The sequence below is a fragment of the Apteryx mantelli genome, chromosome 8 (assembly GCF_036417845.1).
Source record: "Apteryx mantelli isolate bAptMan1 chromosome 8, bAptMan1.hap1, whole genome shotgun sequence".
In the NCBI taxonomy this organism is placed as follows: domain Eukaryota; kingdom Metazoa; phylum Chordata; class Aves; order Apterygiformes; family Apterygidae; genus Apteryx; species Apteryx mantelli.
In genome coordinates, this window is record NC_089985.1 from 42,600,141 (window position 1) to 42,627,128 (window position 26,988).

At 44.2% G+C, this 26,988-nt stretch overlaps 1 protein-coding gene across 2 annotated transcripts in view; it reads right to left on the reverse strand.

The window, feature by feature from the left end:
- Nucleotides 1-26,988, reverse strand: part of NEGR1 (neuronal growth regulator 1) — a 311,487-nt gene that overhangs the window by 140,921 nt on the left and 143,578 nt on the right. For both annotated transcript variants that reach the window (XM_067301402.1, XM_067301403.1), the window contains one exon: nucleotides 14,723-14,955. In XM_067301402.1, coding sequence (XP_067157503.1) covers nucleotides 14,723-14,955 — 233 coding nt within the window. The remainder of the gene's footprint in view (nucleotides 1-14,722; nucleotides 14,956-26,988) is intronic.

A 26,988-nucleotide genomic window follows, 5' to 3' on the forward strand; every position in this document is an offset into this window, starting at 1 on the left:
AACTACGGAATGCTGCCGTCCGTAAGACAAGGCAGATCTACAAAATATCCCTCCGTCTTCAGCCTCCGTATTCAGCACAGTCATACTGAATTACACCATAACTCGACCCCTAACACCCACATATACGACGATACATGTACACACACACACACACACAAGCCTCCATACTGCTGAACACCCAGAACTGCAATTTCAGTCAGTGATGTAACTCTGGTTTAATTCTATCAAGTCCTTAAGGGTCCCCACTTGTAAGATGGAAGGTAATACTTTTCTCTATGTAGCAGTAGTTACATAAATTTAATTCATATTTAGAAAGAAAAAAATACTGATTTAAGTTTAGAAATAATACAGCTATAAAAGGACAACTATGATTCAGTTATTGATAATGCATTGATTTTGGAGTCTGTAGCTAATATAAATGAATTGTTCCTTGTATGAAGAAGCCTCCAACATGTGTGATCACAACAGTACAAGACACTAAATTTAGAACGATTTGCAAGCAAACCCAGAAAGGTGAGAACGTCCGGCAAGAGCACCATGAGCTGGAACTACAGGATACCACAACCGGTAGAAAACTGCACTCTTCTTGATGACAAAGTGACAAAAATGTCTGGTATTACTGCTGTCACCTTACCTCATTCTAGCAGTGGCCAGGGTATTATTTTCATGGCACTCTGATACACAGTTGTGAGAGAGAGCAAAGAGAGCAAAGATTTGTTAAAGAGGAACGTACCATGAAAATCACGACAGCTGTACTGAAATGCTTTGACCCTTAGGACGCCACAGGGAGAGGCACCTCCTTGGCAGTCTCTCTGGGGAGAATTTAGCCCAGAGGTACCATTTTCAGCGGATTTCTGACCTCACCTCTTACAGTCTGAGATTTAATCAGCTCAGGCCACGTCCGTGGCTCCACAGAGCACTGCCGACGGTTAGGAGCACTGGTTTACCTGTCCTCTTCGGCTGAATGGTTCCATGGAAGAAACTGCTGCCAGCTTTCTTGTTTTTACCCTGTTTCCACCGTATGCTCTGTTCCAACCCACCTCTGCAGGGTCTGCAGTAGAAAAGGGAAGCAAACGCCGGGGTGGAAGCCAGGCGGGGACGGGAGGCGGAGGCGGAGGGAAGGCAGGCGGCAGCGCGGCCCCGCGCTGCTGCGGCAGCGACGCCTTGCAGGCCCGCGCGCAGGGCCTGGTGCACAGCCGCAGCTGCCTTCAGAATACAGAGGCTTGCTGTTTCCCACGTTGTTAAAACTCTCACGCAACCAACGCTATAAGGACTGTATATTGGTTACTGCAAATCTTGCAGGAAAGCATCATGTTGCTACGATTTATAATTAGCTGGGTAGACTTTTTCTCTTTGCTCTCAGAATGCTTCACCTTACGGCAACGTAAAAGTTTCCCAGCTTGCGTTGTGGACATCAGTGGTTTGGGGCTGCCGTTATCCTTGACGGGAAGGTTAATATGATCCTAGATTAGCTCATTCCCAGTTTGCAGTTTAAGCAGGATATAGTTCTAATTCTTTTTCACGTTTCAATAATTTAATGTGTTTATGAAAAATTCCACTTAGTTTTTTAATAATTTCAAAAGGTGAAGTCTTGTAATTTATTATTGTTTTTATATATTAATACATATACTATATACTATGTTATATATTATAATATATAGAATATGTTTTTATGTTTGTTTTGCATAATTTATTATGTCTTCTATTTATTATGTTTTTAAAATTAGAGTTATTTTTATTATATTCAAATAATTATAATTGTCTGTATTGATACACAGAACCATGTTTATCATTAGAGTTATTTAACCTGCAATACAGCTAAGTGGTTTAAAAGGGAGTTTAAAAGGGAGTTTGGGCTTTCATTATTATAGCAAAGGAATGTGTAATTCTCAAAGTCTTTGCTTTGAAAAAAAACAAAGTCATGTTACACAAACAAAACATACAGAATTGGTTCTATCCTGCTGTTTCTATGATGCTGTTCTCTCTAGTTTTAAGAAGTTCAGGCAAGGTGTGTCTCCCCTTTTTCCTGAGAGATTACTCTAATGTCTAAAAGAATTGTCCTAGAAAGTATTTTTAATTTACTGAGATGCTAATGAATGTTTCTGGTCACGTCTTCAAAACATTGCTCCTTTTCCCCAGTAAATAACTGCAGAAAATCAATATTCACAGATGAGCAACTGGCTTCGGTGACACCGGCTTGCCCAAGTCAAGTTTCGTTTCCAGGTTTGTCAAGCAGCTTACACAGCATTTGCTAGTCTGGTATCTCAGATTCATGAACAAGCTTGTTATTCAATTACTCTTTAAAAAAGAAATTTAGTAGCAATAAATATTTCAAACAGTTTGTCAGCTCTTTCCATTCCTCCGTATAAGCCACCTTTGTCACGCCAGAGCTGCAGTAGTTACCATACGCCGAGGAAACCTTTGATTCCAAAATTTTCTATTGATCTGTATCACCCCTCGCAAGTAAGAAGTGAGTTACCTTCCCGTATTCAGTCACAGCATCCAACACCGAATCAAAGCGAAAATAAATTACAGCTGAGTAAAAAGCACAGCCCTGGGCCTGCTCCGGGTCCTGGACAGCGGCGGCCCCAAAGGGGTGAATTTGGGGGCACGCTGCAGAACTCGTGCGCTGGAGAGGCAGACACCGAAGGCTTGCTGTTAACGACGCAGAGATGGCACCTACCTGAAGTACTGCAGGACGTATTTTAATGCTGCCGAGGTGTCATTTAATCGTATATATGGTAAAAATAATCATCTTCGGCACTTGCATGCCTTCAATAGGATCTTTATTATTTTAAATTTAAATAAATAATTGATTTGAAAAGTATATACAAACATAGTTTGATATCCTGAGCCAAATTATTGTCATTACGCTGCTGCCGATAGTTTGATTAAAAGGGTTTGAACTGAGTAACTAAGGGGGGTCTGAACTATGTGACTAAGTAGAGAATTTGGCTTGCAGTCCGAACCCTTTAATTACTGACCTCAGATACATCGATACCTTCCACAACAAAGCAACCCATGACAAGAGCCGAGCAGGAACGCAGGCGAAGGCGGCTGCGCTGCCAGGACACGCAGGGAACGCGCCGGTGCCTCTAGCGGCAGGCGAACGACGCTCCCGCTGCGACGATGCCTCAGCGTCCGCCCCGAAACGCCGCCCCTTGCCTGCCGCCGCCCTCCTCACGCCCTGGCGAAGCTCTGCGGAAACCCAGGGCACCCAAAAAACCCACCCCAGCAAAGCCTCGCGCAGCGTGCGATGCCCGAGACGAGCAGGGCCGAAAGCCCAGCGGGGAAAGGGAAGCCCTTCCGCGCCCGCGGCGCGCTGCGAAGCGCCTGCCCATTCCCCACGGAGCTCCTGCCCTCGCCTGGACGCGCACGAGCCCCCCGGGCCGGGGAGCCCCCCGAGCGGCGGCAGCGCGCACCCCCGCGGGCAGGGCCGGCCCCGGAGATGGGCAGGGAAACTCCTGCCGGCGATACAGGCTCGGGCGTCCAGCGGCCCCCTGCCCCTCGCGTCCCCAGCGACGCCGGCGGGCGGGCGGGCGACCCTCCTCCGAAGCTTCGCTCTTCGAGAAATCGTGGCGGGATTGTAAAATCCGGGCAGCTTCCGTGCATTTCGTTTTTTAAACATTGAGTAAACCCGACGAAAGGTTTTTACCAGATTACAGAATTTCAGCTAAGATATTTAACGTGTCAGGTGCTGTTAGTGCAGCGCGGCGCTAGCTCCCGCGGCGAAGGCACGGCGCCTCCGGGCCGCCTTCCACTGCCGCGCTCCTCCGCTTGGCGCCGGCCACCGCGGGCCCGAGCTCCCGACACGGCGCAGCCCAAGCTTGAATCGTGCTAGCAAGGAAGTCGTGCAGGTGAATTAACTAAAAATCCTACTGCCCACGGCTGGACCCCCAAAATGCTTTTAGAGTGTTTTCTCCTCAATTTTAAAGAAACAGAAGATAAAGATTTTCAAAAATGTTCAGAATTCGTCTTTAACAAATGTAGAAGAAAACCAATGTTTTTAACATCTCTTTAGAAAGACTTTGTTTTTGAATATTTGGACTAAAACTCTTTTTGCAAGATAAAAACAGCATATTCTGATCTACTCTGCTTACGGTGGGATAATTTTTATCTCTTTTTTTCAAAACTAGTCTATAAGAAAGATCCCAGTCCAAGTAAGAGTGGCAGAGGTTGGTTTCCAGAAAACTCCAACGCTATTTAACTTTCTGTTTTGTTAACACTACTCCAAGCAAAAACTAAACCTCTACACATGGGACACCTTTTTCCCTTCCGCCAATTGACATTCTAAAGCTACTGAAGCAGAAAAACAGGAAATCCAATGAAAAAAAATCGAATAAATCACAGTAATCACAGTGATCACAGTGATGGGCAGCAGAAAGCTCAATAAAATGTTATACCGCTTACTCAAGGTATGTACCTTGGTACATACCACCAAAAATACGTGCAATGCTTGAATGATGGTAACAAATAACAAAATAAATAGTGCTGCAGTTCCTCCAGGGCAGCCCAACGGCCTTTAATTAAACTAATGGAATCAACAGGACTGCAAGGAGGCATCTGAGAGAAGAAATAATAGTGCCCGCAGTAACTGATAAACGCGCGCTGATAAGTAGCCCAACCCTTAGAAGTTATGTGCCATATTTAATGTCTTTTAAGCAATATTCCTGCACTTCACTCCAATTACACAGTAAGTTTTGTAGGATCCTGTTCAAAGGAAACTACATTTGAAAAAGCAAGTGCAATTAAAATATCTGTATTGCCACAATTTATTTTCGCATGATGAATATATTTTTGAGGAATTACAACTGAGGAAATAGTATTTCAATTTTACAGTCTTCCAAGCAAATCTTGGAATGAGTGTTGAATCTCTTTTGACTGAAACTGTTAGGAGTTTTGCTGTTAAATTCAGCGGGAGCAGCAGATCCAGTAAATATGAAGTCTTAAAAAAAGAACAGGCTTGGTTGCCTTGGCAATTTCTGGCACTGCGTGACCCAGCACACACAGCGCTCTGCTCGGAGTGACTGGCACCGCTTGGCTCTATAGCTACACAAACACGTCCAGACACACGACACTGTGGGGTCAGCACCTGCGCTCTGCTCGGCACCAGCCGAATCGCGGCGCTTTAGGCCGGCCGGTGTATTGACAGAGCTCTGGAAACACTGGATAAAGCTGCCTGCAATCCTGATTTAGTGGTACTAAGCAAGAAATTATTTTCACATTTTTAAGTCAAACACTTCCCATTGTAAATTCCCTAACAAAAAGCCTTTTCTTTTTTTTTTTTCATTTAGATGTGGAAGATTAGGGAGATAATCCTTGCTTTAATTAAAGAGAAATAAAAATAAAAAATAGAAGCTGTCCTGATGGTTTTTAATTACTTCCTCCACTTTAGATCACTTATGCACACTAACACATTTAACAGATACTTGCTGCAGTGCAGCTGAGATCCAGGAGACTCGCACTAGCGTCACTCTCCACGGTCCATATAACCGCTGCCGTGCCCACACTACGGAGGGGTCCGTCTCGCCCGGGGAGTCTGAGCTCAGACCCATCCCAACACCCGCCAGGTCGAACGAGCACCCACGCGCCTCTCCGAGAAATCCTCACTCTGAACTGGCTCTCTTTCCAAACCCCTTTTTTAAATCTTTCTTTCAGAAAGTTTCATGACGCTTTTGGCAGCTGGAGTTTATGTAGCTTTTCCAACCTGTTGCCTTCGTTCAATCGAGGCAGCGCTGTGTCTGCAGGGTGGGAGCTTATCCCGCCAGTGCTTCGGAAAGGACCAGCGACGCTGGGCCCAGCGAGAGGCCAGGCTGCCTAGGAACCTCCCTGCGTTTGCAGAGCAGGGGATGAACTTCCTGGACTCAGTGAGCTGCTGCTCACCTCCGCAAAGCAGTCCTTCCATCAGTATCCTTAGTAACAGCAATGGTAGAGAATGTTTCACTGTTAGAGCTCCAGCACTTCGCGGTGGAGAAGACAGCTCTGTTCCAAGGGACTCCTCCTGCTTTGGGCGACTGTCTGTGACCCATTCGGGTATTACTTTGCTAACTACTAACTAACTCAAAATGCAGAATTTAATCATGTATGCTATTGCCCTTTGCATTAGATTTTAAGCCCATTAACCTAAGTTATATTTTTTGCTTACCCCCTTGTTTTTTCCTCCTTACTTCTGCTTCTGGTGTTGGTGCATACTGTAATGCGAAAAGCTACAGAAAGACATTTTGGACACTGCTGAAAACATGTTTTGCAAGACTCTCACAGGTCACAAAACAACTCATTCAGCTTAATTCGAATGTAATAGAACCAATATACTTTGAACCAGAGAGCAAATGATCATTTTGTGTTAATTATCCTTTTTCTGCAGATTTCAGAAGAGGGAAGTTTCGGGTTTATAATGGAAACTCAGTTGCAGCAGTGACTGTAAAGTGTCTCCACCACTCCAGAGCTGTTAGTTTCCAACTAGTGTAACCCTATCCTATTTCAAATAAAGTATTCCTGATTTACATCAGTGTAAATGAGATCACCTGGTAAGGCGAACATTTTCCATGATGTAAAGATCTTTTAAAGAAGGGGAAAAGCCATATATACATTTATCAGAAAGAGATATCCCCTGCAGCTCAGTTTAATGTCAAGAGATGTAAGAATGTAGAAAGAATTTAATGAATGGATAAAAAAATACAAGCACTAGAAAAAACCATTTTGATTGGTCATTAATGACAACTCTTGCGTACATAGCCCATAGTAACAGCAACTGCAAATATGTTGTTTACCGAAGCGGATGGCTCGGTCTATTGTACGGTTTCTGCTGTTGAGTAAATCTCACTGAGCTACCGCTATCTACGGAGCAATTTCTCAAAGTCTTTTTCTTATTGTTCTGAGCAGGGACAAGATGATAACAGTGGCTGGCACTAGCAAGTTAATTTTATAACTAAAACTGACATCCTACTCAAGTGCTAGCAATTTAAAAGAGTAATGGATTGTCAGTTTTTGCTGGAAAGTGGTGGTTATATGATTTTAGAAGTCTTTTGCATATTTATTTTGTCCCACTTTAAATAAATTTGGGTAAGACTGATCTTGTTAGCTCCAAATGCAAGTCCCTCTTGGCCAGACTGAGGAAATAAATTAGACTTTGCAAACATTGCAAAGACTAAATCAATACATTAATATTTAGGGGACATTAAGGAGGTTTATTAAACAGAAAAAGGGCCTTGAGTACTACTTTGGAAATATTATACATGCTTAAAACAAAAACATTGGTTGCAGCTATGGATTAAATCTATAAATTGTATTTACATAGCTAATTAAATCATTTACATGCACACTGTATCAAATACAGCTTACATATAGAAATTAAATGATACAGGAAAGCAGAACAGGAATAATTCAGTGTCTCATATCGGATGTATTTCTGGAGTAGTCCCTAAAGTGAGCAGGATTCAACCCAATGTGGAGTATATTAAAATCAAAATTAAGATCTCAAGTAACTAATGTAAGAAAGCTTTTGTGTCACCAATTCCCCAGTGCTAGCATTTTGGTAGTTAAAGAAAGAATTAATATAATCAAGAACAGCATATTTTTATATTTTAAATTTCAGACACTGCTCGCTTATACATTTAGGAAATGCTAAAGAGATGAGGTCTTAAATTTTCCAGATTTTTATCTCCCCCTTTAACTCCCCTTTCATGAAGAAAGCTTATTACACAAATTGTTTGAGTCTTCTTTTTTAATTAAACGAAGTATGAAGCATCCTCTTTACTTTTTAAGAATTAGCTCAGGAATGTTCTTTAAGAATGCGCTGTTAGGAACACACAAATAACACGGCAAACAACAGACCAGTTTAACTGTCCTAAGTTTAGGCACCTCACTGAGACACGGGAAAGTCAGAGCCTACGCTGTCAATGAGGAAAGACAGGCGCTTCCAAAAATGCCATCGTCTGGTGCTGCCTACGCCCTGAATTAAGAATCAGGACATGGTGAATTGCTCATTCACCAAACTTCCACTGGACTTTAGCAAGCTAAGAGCATCGCTAGAAACGTGCTTCACAGAACACTTGCTTCTTCTACTTTCTGTAGCTTATGCCTAAAAATGTCCAAACTCTCAAGTCATACGCATGATCCTACAGCAGACTTAACCTGCTATATGTCACAAAGAGAGACCAGGGAGAATATTGCCTGTGACTTTGACCCTGTAACGGCAAATAAATGTTTTTATGAAATATGCTGAAAATGTGCACCATTGCTACACCACAGAGGACAGAAGAAAATAAAGGTCCTCGCCTTGAGGGAAAATTGCTTTTCCACCCTAATCTGGTATCATTTTAACACTAAGAATATGAACAAAATATGCGAGTCAGAACATCTGAGGAGTCCTTCAGGACTAGCAGGAGAGCCAGCGAGTCCTAATAGCCGTCTGTGCCTGACACTAAACTCAGGATTATTCCTCTGCCCCTCGAAACTAAGAGAGGGAAAACAAAACCATTCCTGGATTTAGCAGGGAGCTGGCGAATGCCCTGGAGCACATAAGTACGTGGCGAGAGGATGAGGAATACAGCGGGATGGGAAGGCAAAAGTGGACAGTAAGCGGTCTGACAAGGAAGGCAGCCCAAGTTTGAGGTGGAGGAAGAAAAGGCAGGCAGAGGAAGTGGGGAACCGAGGGTAGGAGGTGGTAAAGGGAACGAGACCTGTTTAGCGATAGGTCAATGCTTAACAGCTGAGTTACGCTTGAGCTGTGCATCCATCATCCAGACTGAAATACAGCTTTGAAAAACTACCTCCAGATTCAGACCAGGCCGCCAGATCCCGGTGCGTATCATCGTCAAGGTTAAGACCATCGCCAGGCACCTCTCTGGCATCCAAAGAGACAAACGCAGCTTTCAGATCTTTAAGCGCCCCTTTAGGAACACCACCATCGCCAGCACGGATCAGCAGACCAACGCCTGGCTTCGTGGCTGCCCGTAGCGCACCAGACACCCCTTGCCCCGGCACCAGCAAGCAGGAGGACGCCGGCAGGAACCGGGACTGCCGCCCCAGCCGCTCCTCAACCCCCGACCCAGAACACTGCCGTCATCTCCAGCCTCTCCTCATTTCTCAGTAAAATGCACTCATGACGAGGTTATATTTGTCTAATCTGGTACAAGTACTATCCCTTAACTTGCATGATTACTCTCCCGTCCTGGGATTCACAGCAAATGTATTAATAAAGAGTAAAAAATTTCACTCCGAGCCTTCATTTTGCTAGGTTAAACAAAACAATCGCTTTCAACTATGTTCTTTTTTCCCCGATCATCTTGGTAAATCTCTGTCGGCGGAGGTATTTCTGAACACTGTATTCTGGCCTCTGCCTTCCAGGGGCTTCTTACATGCACCCAATGCAAGTTCTGAGGGATCCCACCAGGCACAAACAAGTTGTGTGACTTACCCTTTCCCAGTAGGTGCAATAGCCTCATTATTGCATCCTGACACCCATAAAATATGAAGAGAACTCGAGACTTTGGGCTTTGACCTTTAACTCTGCCCTAAAGCAAAATTAATTCTCAAGGACACTGGTAAACATGTCTTAATATTTCTGCAAATTGCAAAGGAAACACAAGCTCGGAGGATGCAATTTAAACTTTGACAGAATAAATGTCAGATTAGAAATTGCAGAAATTGCAACCTTTCCCTAGAAAATTATGAGTAATGTAGTATGGTAAGAGGTATTTCATTTTCTGACTTTACTATGGCAAACATCTGATATTTAAATCATCTGCAGTTCATGACTTTGCAGATCAAGCATCTGGCTCTGATGTAGATTGAGTTGATTAAGAACTCCTACCTTCTAAACTTTTAATTAATTACTTCATAATGCTCTCGTCTTTTTAATAAGGTCACTGAAATATTGTTAACTGGATTTTCTTCCTCCCTTTCATGTGATTTTTCTTTCATTGATGTAAATATGGGCTAAAGAGACATTACGCTTTTGCCTTTTTTATTATTTATCTCATTGAGTTTCCTCGGTACACATAGATTTAGTTACGTACTGGCGATCTAAACTTCACTTCTGGTGGTGCCGTTAAGGCACGGAGCAGGGATTTGCCAAGTTCTGCCAGGGATCTCCTGAACGGCCTTGGCCCGTCCACGAGCTCCCTGGAGCCCCCTGCTCCGGGCACGTGTATGCGGGACAGCAAGGGGGGGCTGCTGCCTTCTTCCAGCCGTCCTTCCCGGCCACATCACTGCACAGTAACTTTTTGTGCGCAAGATCTGTGGTTTGATCTCTGAGTGCACAATAGTTAGTGCAGTGTAGCCTAAACAGCATTTTGGGATGCTATTGTGAGGAGACAAAAAAGTAGATAAAAACGGAAGAGAAGTAATGGAGGGAGAGATTAATTTTTTAAACTTATCTGCCAAGGACAGCACAGGAACCATTTACAGACTTAATCACAGCAGCTAGCAGGAAGGTTGATTTTGTGGCTTGCACCTCTTCACCTTTCTCTGTTTTATTCATGGGAAATAAGGCATCTTAATGCATTAAAAAGTATTTATTCTCTGAAGCACTCCCTAAATAAGATCGGAAATTGTCAGCCCAAATAGCAGAGTAAAGAATATTCAAAACGCCATCTACTAGATACATATACCAAAGTGCGTACAGAAAGATCTCACAGACACACACGTACAAAAGAAAAAAAGGAGAGCTGGACTTACAGAGCTTTTAAAAGTGAGGCTTTCACAGCAAATACTTCAGAATTCAGAATCTGAACTTATTTAGGAGCTTATGAGCAGACATAAATCTTTATTCTTTTAATTTATGACACACTGCCTCCAGCCCAGGCCCTTTAAATCCTCCTGTTTTCAGTAAGGGAATGTCTTCTTTTCCTTGGAGGAAGCCTTTGTTATTCAATGGGATATGGCCTGTAGAGCAGGGGAATTTTAAAGGGCTAGGACTTTGCTTCTCAAATTTTCCTTTGCTTCTGTTATTTCATGTGCTGCTGTAGATCTGCTGCTCATCATTTATTCACAATGTAAATGGAAAACAAGCCTTTTGTTTGAATGATTTTACTTTGGCTTACGATCTTCTTTTCCTTTCATTTGTTTCTCCCTAATAGCAGAAGTTATTTCTAATCCTTCAGTCTGAAGTCATGAACACTACTAAAAGAAAACATAAAACTGCTTCTATAAAAAGTTGTTATATCATCCCTATGAACCCTACTCAGCAAGATAGGATATATAACCTTATAGCACCAGTTAGGTATTTGATGTCTTCTTTACAGTCTTAGTTATTTTCAAACAGGTATATCTCCATCTCAAAGGATGCATAAATCTCACATCTTTACCTCCCAAGTCACAGCATACGGAAGGTGAAGTTACTGTCTTAGTAGTGGTGTAAGTATCAGACAATATGATTAAAATTGTTTACACGCTTACATCAAAGCACCAGTTCGTAGCAAAACCCCTCAGCCGGCACAGCTGATAATTACTGCTCTCTGCAGCACCCTGACCTGCACCTCCAGCCCCGAACCGGCGGCGAAGAAAGGGCCGAGCGAGTGCTGAGCCGGGCCGGGAGCCTCGGCGCGGCCGCCCCACTCCGCTCCGCTCCGCCTGCTCGGGGCTCAGCACCTCTCTGCACGCCCGAGCTCGGCAGCTTCCCTCCTCGCCACGCGCTAATAAAACTGCGCCGGACAGCGATTCTTTAAATTGTATCTTGGAAACGGTTCTCTCGCCCTAGTTGTGGGTGTCCTCGCGCTCTAGTTATGGTTCACGGATGTGGCCCCGATTTGCTATACAAAATAGAACTGAAATAATACTGAAGTAATTGAATATATATCCAACTGAAATAATAATTGAAAATGCCAGAACTTCTTCGCTTCAGCTTCCCAGTCCAATAGCATATAAATGCTTCCATATTCCATGAACTAACTCCCCTACATAAACAATATGCATGTGGGTCTTTACATGATAGTTGCCTTTGAAGGAAGGTTATAAAAATGACTACGTTATGGCTTTCTGGCTGTACTAATAAAATTATATTCTTTATGCAACAAATATACTTAGCTCTTACAAAACTACAGTCTGATGTACTTACAGACCAATAGGGTCTAAAGGTTCAGCGGTTAAAAACAGTCTGACAAACATTTCACAAATTATTTGTAAGGGATTTTGGCGTGCCGTATGGATTAATAAAGATTGCCATTTAAAGTCTACTGTTTTATATTCATTGCTTTATTACTCATTAAGAATGCAAAAGAAAATGTTAATGATGATTACACCAAAGACTGATAAATTAAAGCCTTAGGTTATACTTTGCATTTCTGAAGATATAAATGCAATCGCTTAATAATTATGCATATTTTTAACTATTGAGTCATTATTTCTCTATATTCTTGTAGTTAGCTTAATTAATTATAAGCTTTTGTTTATATGTTTTATACATGCAATTAATTTCCAGCTTTGTTTTTTAGCCCCTCGTGTGAGGGCATTAGCTATTACAAAGATAATCAAAGCTAAGAATTGTTCACCCTGGGATAATACAATAAATATACACACGATGTAAAACTTACACCCTTGTTCTGCAGTGCTTCTAACAGAAAAGCATCTCATGGCAATAAATGGAGGTTTTTTATTAACAGTATTGGGATCTTAGAGAATATTTCTCTGAAAAAACTGTTGTCTGGAAGTAAACAAAACTATGGATTTTTATGTTACAGCAAAAACAGCTTAATTTTTTGCCTTCACTGTTTATTTTGGTTTTAATCAATGGTTCGTTTCTGTTTGTGAAAAACTGCTTTATTCATTCTATTTTTATCTTTTTAAGCTGATGAGTTAATTCTTGTTTTTATAACAATGATTATAATGGTGCACACCAGAAACAACGCTTGAGGTGCTCTAATGATATATTGTACTTTTTTGAATAGCAGCAAAATATGTAGTAAACTTCATATTTAAAGCTTCACGGCGTAGGACGAATCCCCACTGGCAGTTCAGCTAAATGCTGTGGGAATAGGAAGGAGACCGTCTGCGTCGTGGGGCTGCTGCCGGGCTACAAAACACCCTCACCTGTCCTTTCCCGCAGCTTGCCTTCCCACGAGTGGCTTGGGAACAGGGAAGCTCCCAGTAAGCCGCAGGGCTGGGCAGTTAAGTGTGTTCGTGCTTCCCGCGAGCTGCCCTTGAAGGCCCGTCCCTTCGGAAGCCTACGGACCAGCCCGTTTCCCTGCTTTCGCGCCCTCGCCAGCAGCCTCCTCCTGGAGGACGGGAGTCGGGCGCTGCGTGCCGGGGCGGCCCACCACCACGCCGACTGCCGGCTCCGCTGACGGGCTGCGCCCCGCCGTCTGTCTCACGGCACCCATCGGCTGCCGAGACGCTTTTGCTGATACTTCTACTACCTGATCATCAAAGCGTGCCTTGTCCTTTTGTTCCATCAGCTAGTGCAAGAGGGTCCCGATCCACGATGGCTGTTCCGCGGTGTGGCACAGGATTAGTAGTGCGAGCAGAACCCTTTTCTCCTCCTTGTAGGCTTGTGCAAGGTGTGTTATTACTCTTTGCCAACCACAAACCTCTCCTTCAATCACTTTCATTTGGTAACGTCAAAAGTCAGCTTTAAAGGGCCCCAAAGTATGGGGTTCTATTAGATAAGTTAAAAGTCAATGCTGGTACCTACAAATCGTCATTCAGATTACATACAGTCTGGGTTAAGGACCACAGGGGTTCTGCTTGCTGAGACGGAAAGCAACACTTTCCATTTCTGCCTGTTTCTGAACACGTCTTGACTTCATCAAGGAAATGAGGATGTTTCTGGCTGGCTATATTTGGTACCAGCGTTAACATGCAGAGGCTGTAAACCCCCTGTGAACTCAGTGCCTCATTATGCAACTTTAAATGATGACTAGACTGAATACTGTATGCATAATAACCGAATTTTGAACCACGCAGCAGGCCTACAGCAAAGCTGGGGGCTGAATGGGGACCTCCTGAGGTCCCTTCCCACCTCAGTTATTCTGTGCTTCTGTAGAGATAAAATTCACTTGCTTTGCATCTTAACATGGAGACAACAACACAACGATATTAGAAAGCTGTTTCCACTCTACGTGATCACAGCTGCGTTCAGACATTTACAGTCCAGCTCTGCACTGTGGCATAGACTTCATGCACTGCAACACTGCAACTGCCTATTTTGAAATGGCCTGTTAGGACTCTTTGCCCATTGCTACCCCAAAATAAGTGATTTCAGCTTGGCATTTCCTCCACCAGCCGCCTGCAGTGACAAGTTATCCCCTGGCTGGCAGCCAGAAACCACAAGGAACCACATAGTGAACAGAGTGAATAAAAAAAAAAAGAGGATCCGAGACAAGGGGGTAGCATATCAGGGCAAGAAAGGTGTCTTTATGACAGCTGTTGGGCTATGGCAGGAGCAACAGGGACTTAAACCCGACACTGGCAAGCTGGAGTGTTAATGGTCCACTTGCTGATTTGAATCAGCCAGGCATTCAGCAGGGATTGCCAGGGCTGTAGAGATCCACAGACCCTTTTGGGCTAAATATCTAACTGCAGGGGCCTGGAGGCAATTCTAATTTTATATGTGATCCATTAAGGGAAGTAAATTTAAATTAACTAAAAAAACAACTAGACTGAGAAAGTATATTCTAGAAAATATACACCCCCAAAAAGCAGACTTAATTGACTTTTCCCATCTAAAAACCTGGATTTTTTAGCACATTTCAAATAAAGATTTGTAATTTGTTTGAACACATACCTTGTACAGTTAAGTGCACCTGCATCGTTCTAGGAGTGTGTTGAGTTTGCACAGAACAAGTATATGGACCATCATCTGTCACATCTACATCCTGTATCTGCAGGCTGTACTCTCTTCTGTTTGCTGTTGCAATTGAAACTCGAGGATCTACAGACCACTTATCACTTCCAGCAAAAATAATGCTTGACCGATTCAGCCAGGCACCTTTTGAAGCTCCATCTTCCAAGTAACACCTGTGGAAAAATAATGAAGCACTAAGTAGGAAAATGTAGGGAGTTTTTAAATACCATTAACTTGCCATTGATTTTTAGACTTCAGTCTAAGAATCAATAGCAAGTTACTGATAAAAATCAACAACAGTCAAAACAACTACAGTGTGTTAGACTTGAACCTCAAAACCTCAAAAGTTGTAAATTCAGAAAGTATTTTTCAAGATTATTTTGGCTTATCATAAAACAAAACCCCTGTCTTACAGACATTCAATAAACAGAAATATTTTTGGCATGTTCTTCCTTTCTGATTTTCCTACTATAAAGTGCTCAGTGGAGGAGCAGGTAGGACGTCTCGGTTACTTCTGAGCCGAACGCCGAGGCTTCGTGCGGTAACACGCTGGAGCGGAGCCCTTGCAGCTCCCGTCTCAGCCAGCAGTGAGGAGGAGCACGCGTGCAAGCCTCTGCAGAATTACCGTGCTTCTCCAGGGGCAGAACAAACTTCTGCTTGCCTGGTTAAGCAGCTAAGAAACTATTATTTCCACCAAAAAATATAATGACATCTTAGAATCTAAAACAAATTTCCTTTTTAAGAGTTATTTAGATTTATAACTGCTAATTTTGTATTTTACACATCTTATTTAAAGTAAACATACATTGTATTAGCTTGGATGTCCTAGATGACAACAACAATGAAATATAAAGCACAGCTTTTTTAAATAATTTTTAAAACATCAGTGGTATGGTAGTGATTCAAATTAGGGTGATTTATTTATAATGCCATATATTATCTTTTGTGCAATTATTGTTTATTAGAAAAAATTACCAAAAATAGTGTTCTTGAGGATATAACGGTCAGCTTAATTGGAGCTCTAGGAATAACATCCCCTACAATCAGATGCAGATATATCCCAGACAGATACCCTTCTTTCTAAATTTTATTTTGAAAATAGCCTCCAAAAATTAAAGACTTTCTTCCAAGTGAGTACAAACAACTAGAGAATGAAAATACGTATACCTAAAGAGTTTGATAGCATTTCTACATATTACCTTGGGGTTTGAACATGGCACTTGAGATTGCTATGGAATTGCAAGCTGAATGCAACAGTGTAGGTTACTGCCAACTCTTTGAAACTAATCAGCTGAAAAATATAAGGAACAAAGTATATTGCAAAATCTAATTTGTAGTCAGTGTCACCAACTGCAGAATGAAAAACCAGTAGGAGTGTGAAAGGTCAGTGTTAATTGAAAATCTTTTCTGTAGATATTCAACCCCCCAAAAAAAGGATAACAGAAGTATAACCCACTCAGGTAATTAAGGCACTGCAATATGCTGCTATTGTCAATATTTTGTATTGTGGATTAGAAAACATTTTTAAGTTCTCTTTCAAATGGCTTTTCATCTTAAGTAAGTTGCTCGCTTTCACAGCGCATGCTGAGAAACAGAGTTTTAAGGACACTATTCAATGTCACTAACGAGCTCTAAAAGCAGCACAGAATCAAGTGCAATTACAAAAACTTTGGAGGAAAAAGTGATCTAAAGCTGGCGTATAATTTGATGGCAATTCTTAGCAAGCGGTTAGCAAACGACCACTTGAGCGCAGTCAGATCAGAGCAGAAAGGCAAGCGCTGGGCTCCGGCTGCACGTGCCGCGCCACGACCCCGGCAGATGCGCGGCCAAGGTTTGGGCAGAGCCCGGAGCCCCACGCCGTGCGGGCAGCGGGGCAGCCTCAGCCCGCCGGGGACCCTCCTGCCGCCGCCGCCTCCGCCGCCGCCTGGGCCTCCCGTGCTCCGGGCCAGGCGCCGCGGCGAGGAGCCGGCGCTCTGCGGGGCGAAGGGCCTCGCAGGGTTCAATTCTTCCGTCATCTGGAGAGCGGTTAGCGATACTGGGGAGAGGTGTGGGAGCCGGGGACAGAGGGGATGACTGAGGAGCATCCCTCAGCCTCCCGCAGGCACGGGGGGGCAGCCTGTTAAACCGGTGCTTGGACAACACCAGCCATATTCTCCATGCTGGTGTCTGCCAGGAAGAGAGACGGGGAAAGCTGACTTGACGGGGGAGGCTCTCTTGTACCTCAGCCACAAAGATGAGTTTTGTGAGCAGCAAGGAAAGATGGATGAAGGAGCCGCAAAGGAGGGAGGAAACCAGAATCATGGGAAGAGCAACAGTAAGGACTAACCGAACGTGGGACCGAATGAAGTGTGAGAATATAAGGAATATACAAACACGGAAAATACTTAAGTACCACCAATATAAAGAATACACAAACGCGGAAAATACTTAAGTACCACCTTGGCACAGACAAGGAAACATCTGTCACAAGAAAGGAGGACAGAAATGAGACTAGAGTAAAGGAAAATGGCAATAACTTAGAGAACGTGAGCAAGCAGGACGGGGAGGACGCTGCCTGGAAGGAACGGGCAGCAGGCAACGCTCGCTCCCGAAGCTGGGCAGCGAGGGCATGGAGTACGCAAAAGCGTCTTGATTTATGAGTTGATTCAGAAGACGTTGAGGCAGTATGCAGCGAGGTTAAGGCTATCTAAGCATCAACGACGCGAGTCCTGCTTTCCAGTTCTCCATAAGGACAGCGACATAGAGCACGTGGGGAAAGACACAGCGGCCGATGGGAGGCGATAGAAGTGACTGCGCCGGAGGCGGAAGAGAACTCCCAAACCTTAACGCAGCCACCTTGAGAGCGGGATCTGTGTCAGCGTTCGGAAATAACTCGCAGATGAAGCTACAAATCCAGGAGCTTGACTTTTTTTAAACAAACTGAAAGTGATACTATCTGCCTGGAAAACAATAAATGTATTTTTAAGGAGTGCATATTTAAGAAACTGTATATTTAAGAAAATGGGTAAACTGAACCAAGCAAATTTTAGGTTGTCCCTCACTGGGACCTCAATAGAATTTCTAGCTTTAAAACAACTGTAAGGTCGATGGAAGATCATACAAAGCGCAACAAGAGTCCTCCCAGAATAACGGGATATTTTTATTTGATAAAGTAAGAGTTTTCTTATATGAAAAAATATGATAGATGTCACCTCTCTGATAAAACATTAAAATAGTGCAAGTATGGAAACTGTTAGGTGGAAGATAACGACGATTTTGTAGATGAAGCATATGGTATTGCTTAAAGGGGAAAAGATGACATTCCCATCTGGAAGAAGAAACTGGATGCGTTGGGCTGAAATTCTTTGGAATGGATCATGAAAGTAGCTATTTAATCATTTAATTAATGATCTCCACATGAAATCTGAAGGGTTCTGATAGAAGCTGCTCACAATACAAGATAGGAAATCACTGTTTATACAGCACAGACTGGGGATGTCACAGAAATGCTACGTGAAGGATGGAGAGCTCAGCAGGAGTCTGTGCAGGAGGCGCTGTGGGGGATCCGGACTCGCTCGGAGAGCGCAAGGAAGCGTTCTGCAGGTCTTCTGGAAACTTTAATTAATTCTAACGAACAGACGACTGGGGAGGAAGCAGGAAAACCTCAGATGCTCACTGGTATTTTTACAACACCTTTCTAGAGCAGCTGGATACATCCTCTTACAAACGAGTGTTTGTGAAGGTAGCCTGCCGTTTCAGCGACCATTTAGAACTACACTAAATCTTCACTGTTTATAGGCCCATCCACAACACGAAAGCATTATCACCGTGCTTTCCTCCCACGAGAGAGAGCAACAGGCCTGGCTTCTCTCCCAGCACATAAGACCAGCCCCACTTTCCAAACTCCCTGGTGCTTGTGTAGCTTGGAAGAAAAAAAAAAATTAGCCCTGCTTAGAAAAAATGAAGTTTAGAATTTAAGGGTATTAATTAAAGATGAAAGCAGAATTTTCATCGTATTTGGAGTTAAATCACAAGAAAGCTATGGTGCAAAGGGTGGTGTCAGAGAGCCGTAGCGGCTCTGCGGCCGTCCTGGGAGCCCCCGAGCCGCGACGCAGCCGGCCACCACCGCCACCGCACGCTCCTGGAGCAGCAGAGCTTCCCCAGACCCTCCTACGGACACGCTCGCCTGACAGCACCACCTTCGTGCTGAGAAAGGCCGCGATAAAACAGTGCGCGAGGCACCAGGAGACCTCCTGCCGTTTCACTCAGTGTACAAAGGTTTTTGTAAAAAAAAAAAAAAAAAACCTAAAACAAATAAATTTTGCTTTATTAATCCTCTATCATTGATAGAGATGAAAGTCTGCTAAAGCCAAGTTTCATTTACATGCCACTGGTTAACAAAAAGAATACTGTACACAATTGCAGTAGAAAATACGAAAACAGGAATAAAAATGGAATAGATTTCAGTCATTGAGGGACATTTTCAAGTTTGATGAAAAAAATCATGAAAGAGTATTTCTGGCAATGTAACTAGGAGAAAACATTCCAAGTTTTTGTTCATTACTCTGTCTAAACACGGTTGTTTTTTGGAAGCACACAGGGTTCAAAGTAAAAATAATATTCCGAATAAGGTTCCTGGAGACAGGTTCAATATTTTACCCGGGAAATAGTCTTTATGTCGTCCTCGGGCAGCTCCTTTCAGTGGCCCAGTACCAACCTTTTCTCCACATTTGCTCAAAACCTGTGCAAATTCCCAAGTACAGTGGGAGTGACTGGCTTGACTGATGAAGTATTTGGCTGAACTATTTTTCACGGGATAGCCTTTAAATCAAAGAGCAGCCAACACGTTGTGTTTTCCCAGAATGCAAGCAAAATACAAAGGCTAAAGTGTATATGTACTCCACACAAGAAGCAATCAAACGACTCATTTCAGATACATTTTCTAATCTAACAAATTTAATCCCTTTCTGCTTACAAACCACTTCTCACTTCTGGAAGTGCAGTTATTGTAGGGAAGCGTTCTGCAGACGGCCCGAGCCGCACGCTCGTTTAACGTGTGCGACGGCCTGCGACGGCAACAGCTCTGCACTGTGGCAATGCCTTCACAGGAGTGAGAATGACAAATAAGGATTTCTTCCTTTTCTCATGAGAGACTGCTGTCTATTTTTCCCAAACGTTTATAATTTTCTGACCAAACAGCAGTCTTTCCACAAATATTTGTGTGACCCAACAACCAGCAGGGTAGGCAGGAATGTTTGCAAAGACTCAGCACTAAGAACAACAGAAGTATTGACATGGAGAGAGCCCATGGCGTGGGCCAGCGCCCGTGGATTCATCCTGGGCACCACAGCTGAGCTAGTATATAACCGCTTCCATTCCTCCCGTAGCATCCCGTTCTCGCGCACTTCACCTCAAGATGTACTCCCTCTTTTTGTTTACGAATGGCATTTTAGCATTAGCTGTTAAGCCTCACATAGTACGTGATAATGCTGTGTTACGTTCATTGCATGAAGATAAAAACCTCTGGAAACATAAAGGTGTTTTCCATTTGCTTTTGCCTGAAACGCCATCACGGTTTGAGTTTGTACGAAAGCTGCGGATGGGCATTCCCTGCCGGACGGCAGCAGTGCGCTTGGGCAACATAAGTTACAAACCCTAAAACACGAGGCTTGCTAAGCTGAGCTTTATTACAACTTAAAACTTGGTTTAGCACTGAACTATTTGCCCTTAAGGCTTGCAAAGGCTTCAGGCAGCTTAAGCCCAAGTTTGCAGCAGAGCTGGGAAAGCTTTCAAGCGAGCTCCACCAGAGGCTTTACCTCTCGCAAGCCGACGAGGAGCGCGAAGCCTCCCAGCGCCATTCGGCCAGGATTAGTCTGACGCTCGGGCTAAAGCCCAAGTCCTCTCCAGCTTCTGTTAGCGCGCAGTGCCGCAGATACGCCGGCTAACGAAGCAGACCGACCCCACGCTCCGAGTGCGGGCAGGCACGGGCCCGCGGGAGCGCGTTCCAGAACCGGCAGAGGCTTCCCAGCGGCGGCGGTGCCGGCGGGTCCGGTAAGGGCGCGGTGCTCCGGCACGCTCACGGCAGCGAGCGGCGGCAACCTGTGCCGCTCATCGCCCACCTTACGTCCTGCTTGAGCGCTTCGGAATTATTCAAACCAAAGTAGGTTCATGTTCACCGAAGTCTAATAAAAAAACCATTTCTTACAATAGCTTAGGAGCAATAATTGATTGAAAAGATGATAACCAGCATAAAATGAAAATACTACAGGCCTTCCCTCTCTGTCCCCTCTTAACTTTTGTTTATTTTTAAACCTCTGGCTCATCATGGCCGCATTTTTCATAACATAAAGTAATTTTTAAAATGCATACATAGTACCAATTATTTTTTATACGTTAATAATAACACTGCAGTAATATTAAAGAAAGCATAGCAATCACAAAATAAAAGATGCATTTGCTCTTTTTACCCTTACATCTCTTGGGAAAGTTTTGATTAAACTGTAGTTGAACATGGAAGATATTTCTTCTAATTTTAAACTCAGAGAGATGATTGGAAAAAGACTAATTTATTTTTTAACTGATGATTGTAATCAGAAACACTCTACTCCACACGAATAAAAAATAGATTTTAATGTTAGCTGCCACATATGGATGAAAGCATTTTATTATTTTTCCAGCCATTATTAACGAGGATGATCTTCTGTAATTTGTAAGCATAAAACATATAGTCTTGCCCAAATTCCTTTCAGTTTTTAATCCTCTCTTTTTGATACCTCCCACTTTCCTAGCTCTCTAGTCTATTCTTCCCCCCCATAATGAAAACACAGGCTTATTAATCTTTGTGAAAAGAGTTCTTCCGAGTTGCTTAATGGAAGCTGCACGCGGTCTCTTTACAAAAGCACTCATAGCGCAGCCGGCGCCGGAGCTCCCCCCTCGCCCGTCCTGGGACACACCACGCAGAGATCTGACACAAACCTTTGTCACGCAGCACGTGGCACATGAACGCGTGACATACGCTCAGCTCCGCGTAGCCTTAGATACACTGCCTGGGCTTAAACCTGGACAGTACTTGGCTGGTATTTAAAACAAAACCAAAAACACACCTTCATTAAATTAAGATCAAAAGCTAACTTGTTGCTCAGTTCTTGTGCCACTGCTTACTTGCCTTGGACTGCAAGGCTAACGGGGCAGATGAGGTGAAAAACTTCCTTACAGATAGGTGGGTAAATGCAACCCAAGCAACCTTGTAGACACGTCGAAGACCTTATCTCCAAAGGCAGCAAACGCCTTTCTGAGCCTGGCCCTGTCCCATGTGCCCCAGGGGCCTCCGCCTCCCCTGCTCCCCGGCGGCATGTCCCTCCTCGGAGCAGCACCCAGGCCCTCCTCCAAAACAAGGCACCTGTCGGCATTTCTGTGAAAACCTCCATCTCATTTACAGAAAGTCCTGAATTCCCTTTATTCCCCGAAAACCTGGAAGAATTTGACTTGCCTTTTTTCTTTTTGAAGCTTTCTTCAAGCGGTGCTGAAGGAGCCGACCTAACTCCCGCAGCACACGGCAGCAGGCCTCTCTTCCGGCACCCTGCGTGGTCACCACGCAGGAGAAAGCAGGTGTGAGGCACTTAATGGAGCTGGTATGGTTTACAACATCTTTTTTAAGTCAACATATTTTTTTTGTTACGAGATATAGCTGCTTTTTGTCCAGAAGAAAACCTTTCCTCAGAACACAGAAACCCTTTGTAACAAACAGTTTTGCTAAAGTTTTTCTGCTTTAGGAGGAGATTGCTTTTGAGCTAAGCAGCAAGGGAAGACAGGACCACAACAGGGTCGGGGTCAGTCGAGACAAGCTCACAAAAGTTCAGAGCATTGTTTAACATACTGGAACTCAGGAATATGGAAATCACACCAGAAACCTGTTAAGAGCTTTTGGGAAGTCCGTCTACCACTGACCTTCTCAATGTCTCCTTAAGATTCCACCTGGGACCTGGAGACTAACACCTTAAAAATTTGTTAAACTAAGTAGACTTCTCCGAACAATAAAAATTACTCTGGTGCAATTATAAGTGATCCTTTTCCATAGCCTTTTGTAATCAAAATCAGGTTGCTCATGCCTACTGATTATAGCTGGAAGCCTGGCAATTCTGCGTAAAAAATTGCTCAGCTGCTCTTTATAGCTTTTTGTTTAAATAATTTATTCATTAAAAAATCTCACACCTTAAGGCAGCTGATGCCTTGATAGAGAGAAGTCGTCCTTGGCCAGCAAGCAGGTTATATCCTCCAAGCCCCCGTGGCCTCCCTGCAGCACCCCCCCAGCTTGCACTGCTGCAGCCACTGCTGCAAGCTCAAGATCTGCTGAAGGCTGTTTCAGACAGAAAGTGTGTCTGCACAGGATCAGTGTATCCAAAGTAGAAAAATGCTGTAGCCACATGAGCGCCTTTTTCTCACCGAATTAATCTGTACTAACCACTGCTGTGCCTGGAAGAATGAAAACTCCGACCATGGAGCATGATCTGGTGGAAAATGTGTCCAGGAATCAGCTGCAAATGTTGGGGATAATTATTTCTAAAGCATAACAAGCACCAAAATATTACAGAGGAACTGTAGCCAGGAACCAAGACGTACAGAATATTAATGAAAAGAAAGACTTAGAGTTTGAAAGACACCTAAAAAAAATAGTAGAAAAATTCCTAAGCATTGTCTTAGGAAGAAGATTTTTTTCGAAAAGCAACATTGTTTATTTATGAAACATGCACATGTGAAATTATCCTGCAGAGGGAGACTATTGTTTCATGAATGGAAAAGAAATCTGCACAGACAATTCTAGAAAGCTGGATAAAAAGGAGTCAAATAAAACAAATGAGCAGTTGTTTTCGAACAGAGTTTAAAGTCAGAACCACGGAACTTCTCTCCTGGCAGTCTCACCAGACCCAAAGGAGGGAACCTGCTTTACCCGGCCTGCCACCTTCCTCATAACCCGCACTAAACCCTGCTAACCTAATGCCAGTCCCTGTTGACTTTTCAATTCATCCCAGTATAATTATCTGTTGATTTCCTTAAATCTACTTAAAAAAGGAACAGCAGCGTGCAGCTGGGTATGAGGAGGCCGCTTTGCGTAAGTCTGTGCCGTCCCGGCACACCCCGAGCTGCTGAACCGCTGGGAGGCCCACGGCGAGCCGCACGCTGCGCTTCCGCAACGGCACCGGCGAGCCGGATCGGAAGCCAGCGGTGCCAGCGGGTCGCACGCACGTTCCAGGTGCTTTCTCGCCTCTGTGCAGCCACCAGTTCACGGCACGTGTTGGTGAACTCTGCAGTTTAATTTCCAGAGGCTGAAAGCAACGCAAACCCTGCTTTGCTTCCCTGCAAAACCGTTCGCACCCAGTTCCCCTGAGCACAGGCCACGGGCTGCGTCACATCGCCTCTGCTCCTTCTCCCGCCGCCGTTCTCTCTCTGATTGCCAAGTCCTCACTCCTTCCTTGGGCTTGGTACCAATTTTCCTTCTACATAATCAGCAAGTCCCAATACTTCCATTGTTCCTTTTCTTTTCCTGTCAGTGGTGGCAGCAGCTCTGATTGTACATTTGGGTGTTAACACGCACAAATGAGCCTTTTCCTTTGATCTCGGCTTTGCAGGCATTCTGCTTGCTAAGCACCTTAAACCAAACGCTTTTTAAAGTCAGTTTTTACAGGACGAGGAGTCGCAGCGTCTCCTCTGCACAGCAGGCAGGGCCCAGACAGCCCCCGAGGCCTCGGCACGGCGCGGCGCGAGCCGGCGGGCAGGGGGACGCGGTGCCGCTGGGCAGGGAGAACGCTGCCGCTCTCGGGCCGCTCACCGGGCCGCAGGCGGTCACCACCAGCCCCGCTCCATCGTGGGCCTCACGGAGCCCATCTCTGCCTCGATTTCCCATCTGAAAGAGGAGCAGGTCACAGCAATCAGTACCTCCCTGGCGTACGTCAAATATGAGCACATCCAAAACTGTGGGGCTCTGGCACAGAGAAGCCAACAGGGCCCTTGGGTGGACTAGAGCTATGACACCCCCAAGGCCCAGAAACGTGCCTAACACCATCGCGCATAACTAACAGCAAAATAACAAGCAAAAGGAGAGGGGAACAACGTGAATTCCCACCAGTCTGCTTCCAAGCATTACGAAAGAGAGTCTGGCCGCGGGAGAAACGCTCCTCCCGGCCGCAGCAGAAGGGTTCCCAGGCGCCTGCCCGGTGGGGGGAACCCACCTGTGACCTTCCCAGGGGAATCCCGTCTCCGTTGCTGTTAAGCACGGTGTGGGAGAGCACGGCACGCGTCTCCAGGCTCTCCCTGTTGTCCCTCCCACAGCCTCTTCTCTAACTTGTCTTCAGGCAAATAACAGATTAATCTGCTCCATTTACAATGCTGCCAAATGAGCTAACATTGTCATAGCATCTTTCCCCCTTTTCGGCTGAACAGACTTGACACAGCTGGGATTTTTTTTACCCAATGTTTGCATTCAAATAATTCATTTAGCACCATATCAATATACTTATTCATAATTACCTCCTTTAAATAAAGACCTTTTTCCAAGTTTACTAGTCTCTATTTTCTGTGATTCTCAGCAGTACATTACGCTGCTTTCTAAAATAGGAGTTTAGAACTGGAGAACTGCAAGTTTAGGGAGGAACTGAGATACATCTTTAAATATTTGCTAACCCAAGGACTTCTTCAAAAAGAACTGCTAAGAGTATGAGCTTCTTGCCTGGCAAACTGCCTGAAATAAATGGGGTTTGAGCTACCTGAATCTTCATGAGCAATTAGTGTAATTAACCTCCCTGCTCTCCTCCTATGTCCCTTCCACTGCTCTTGGGAATCAATGTATAGTTTATTAAATGCGGAAATATGTCACACACATAGTCCGCTCTATAGCTGGGCACGACGAAGCTGCCAGGTACCTATCAACCTGCCAGTGACACCCAAGACAAGACTGAGAGAAAGCAGCATTAAACTTTTTCACTACACATCTGCAGCCTCTTGATTTTTTTCCAAGAAACCACAGAGAGAAACATCCTTGGCAGTCAGATTTCTCAATAGCAGCAGTGAAACTCGTAAATGTCTCAATGTTATTTGCACCTGGAACAGGTATGCTGAAGAGACAGCTCATTTCTTTAATTAAAGTTTAAATGTTTTAGAAACTGATAATTTACCCCATTACATTAACTAATGAATGCTTCTATCTCACTAGTAGTAAATGGATTTTCCAAGCCTTCTTCTATGGTATAAAGAAGTGACCAAACCACATGGAATTATTGTTATTCATTGCAATAATTTCACTTTAATTCACATATTTCATTACATATTGCATATTGTTTCTGATCACTACTTGTATTAAAGAAATGAGACTTCTACAGGTTAGTCATATCATGACCTTTTTCTTCCTAGATGCTTGTTGGTGGACATGATTCCTCCCTGATTTTCATATATCTGCTCTTTTCATAAGTTCTGCTGCCTTGAGATGCATGAAGTTATTATAGAAAACTTGTCCTCAGGCAAATAATGGATTAATCTCTAAATCTGAAACTTTTTTATGGAAAATTGGTACCATATTAGTAATCAATAGTGCAATATGACTTTCTTCTTTTTCTCTTAACTAAAAGTATGATTTGGTGTTTTTTTTTTTCTGTGAAAAATACCTTGTTTTAACCATTCTCTAAGAAGAATATTTTCCAAATCAAGCAAGAGAATATTCGGTTTAATTTAAACAGACATTAGCCTAATTCTGTGCTCAGCTATATTGGTGTTAAACACATGAAGTGGTTTTAGGCGTGATAACTCTGGGAAGTATTTGACTCAAAGGCTAAATTTTCAGAACGAGATGTTTGATAACGTGGCTCCTCTCGAAGGGGCTCTGCAGTGTCCCTGCAGACGGGGGTCCGGCTCGGCGAGGCCGCGCAGCTCGGGCGGAGGGAACACGACTGCCTAGTGCAGCGGGGCGGCTGCCGCCCCCCTCTCGGGGCAGCGCGGGGGCACCTGCAAAGGCGCCTGGGGCACCGCCAGCGCCAGCGCCAGCAGCACCAGCACCAGCACCAGCACCGCAGCAGAGCAGCGGCGAGGGCGCTCGCTCGCGGCCAGGTCGGAGCTCCCGTTCCCGGCTCAACAGCCGCCACCGAAGCCTGGCTGCACGCTGCCTCCGGCTCGGTTTCGGCGACTTTCTTTGACAGTCTCACCCAGTTCACCGCGTTGCCTCCAGAGCAACCAGGGGTGAG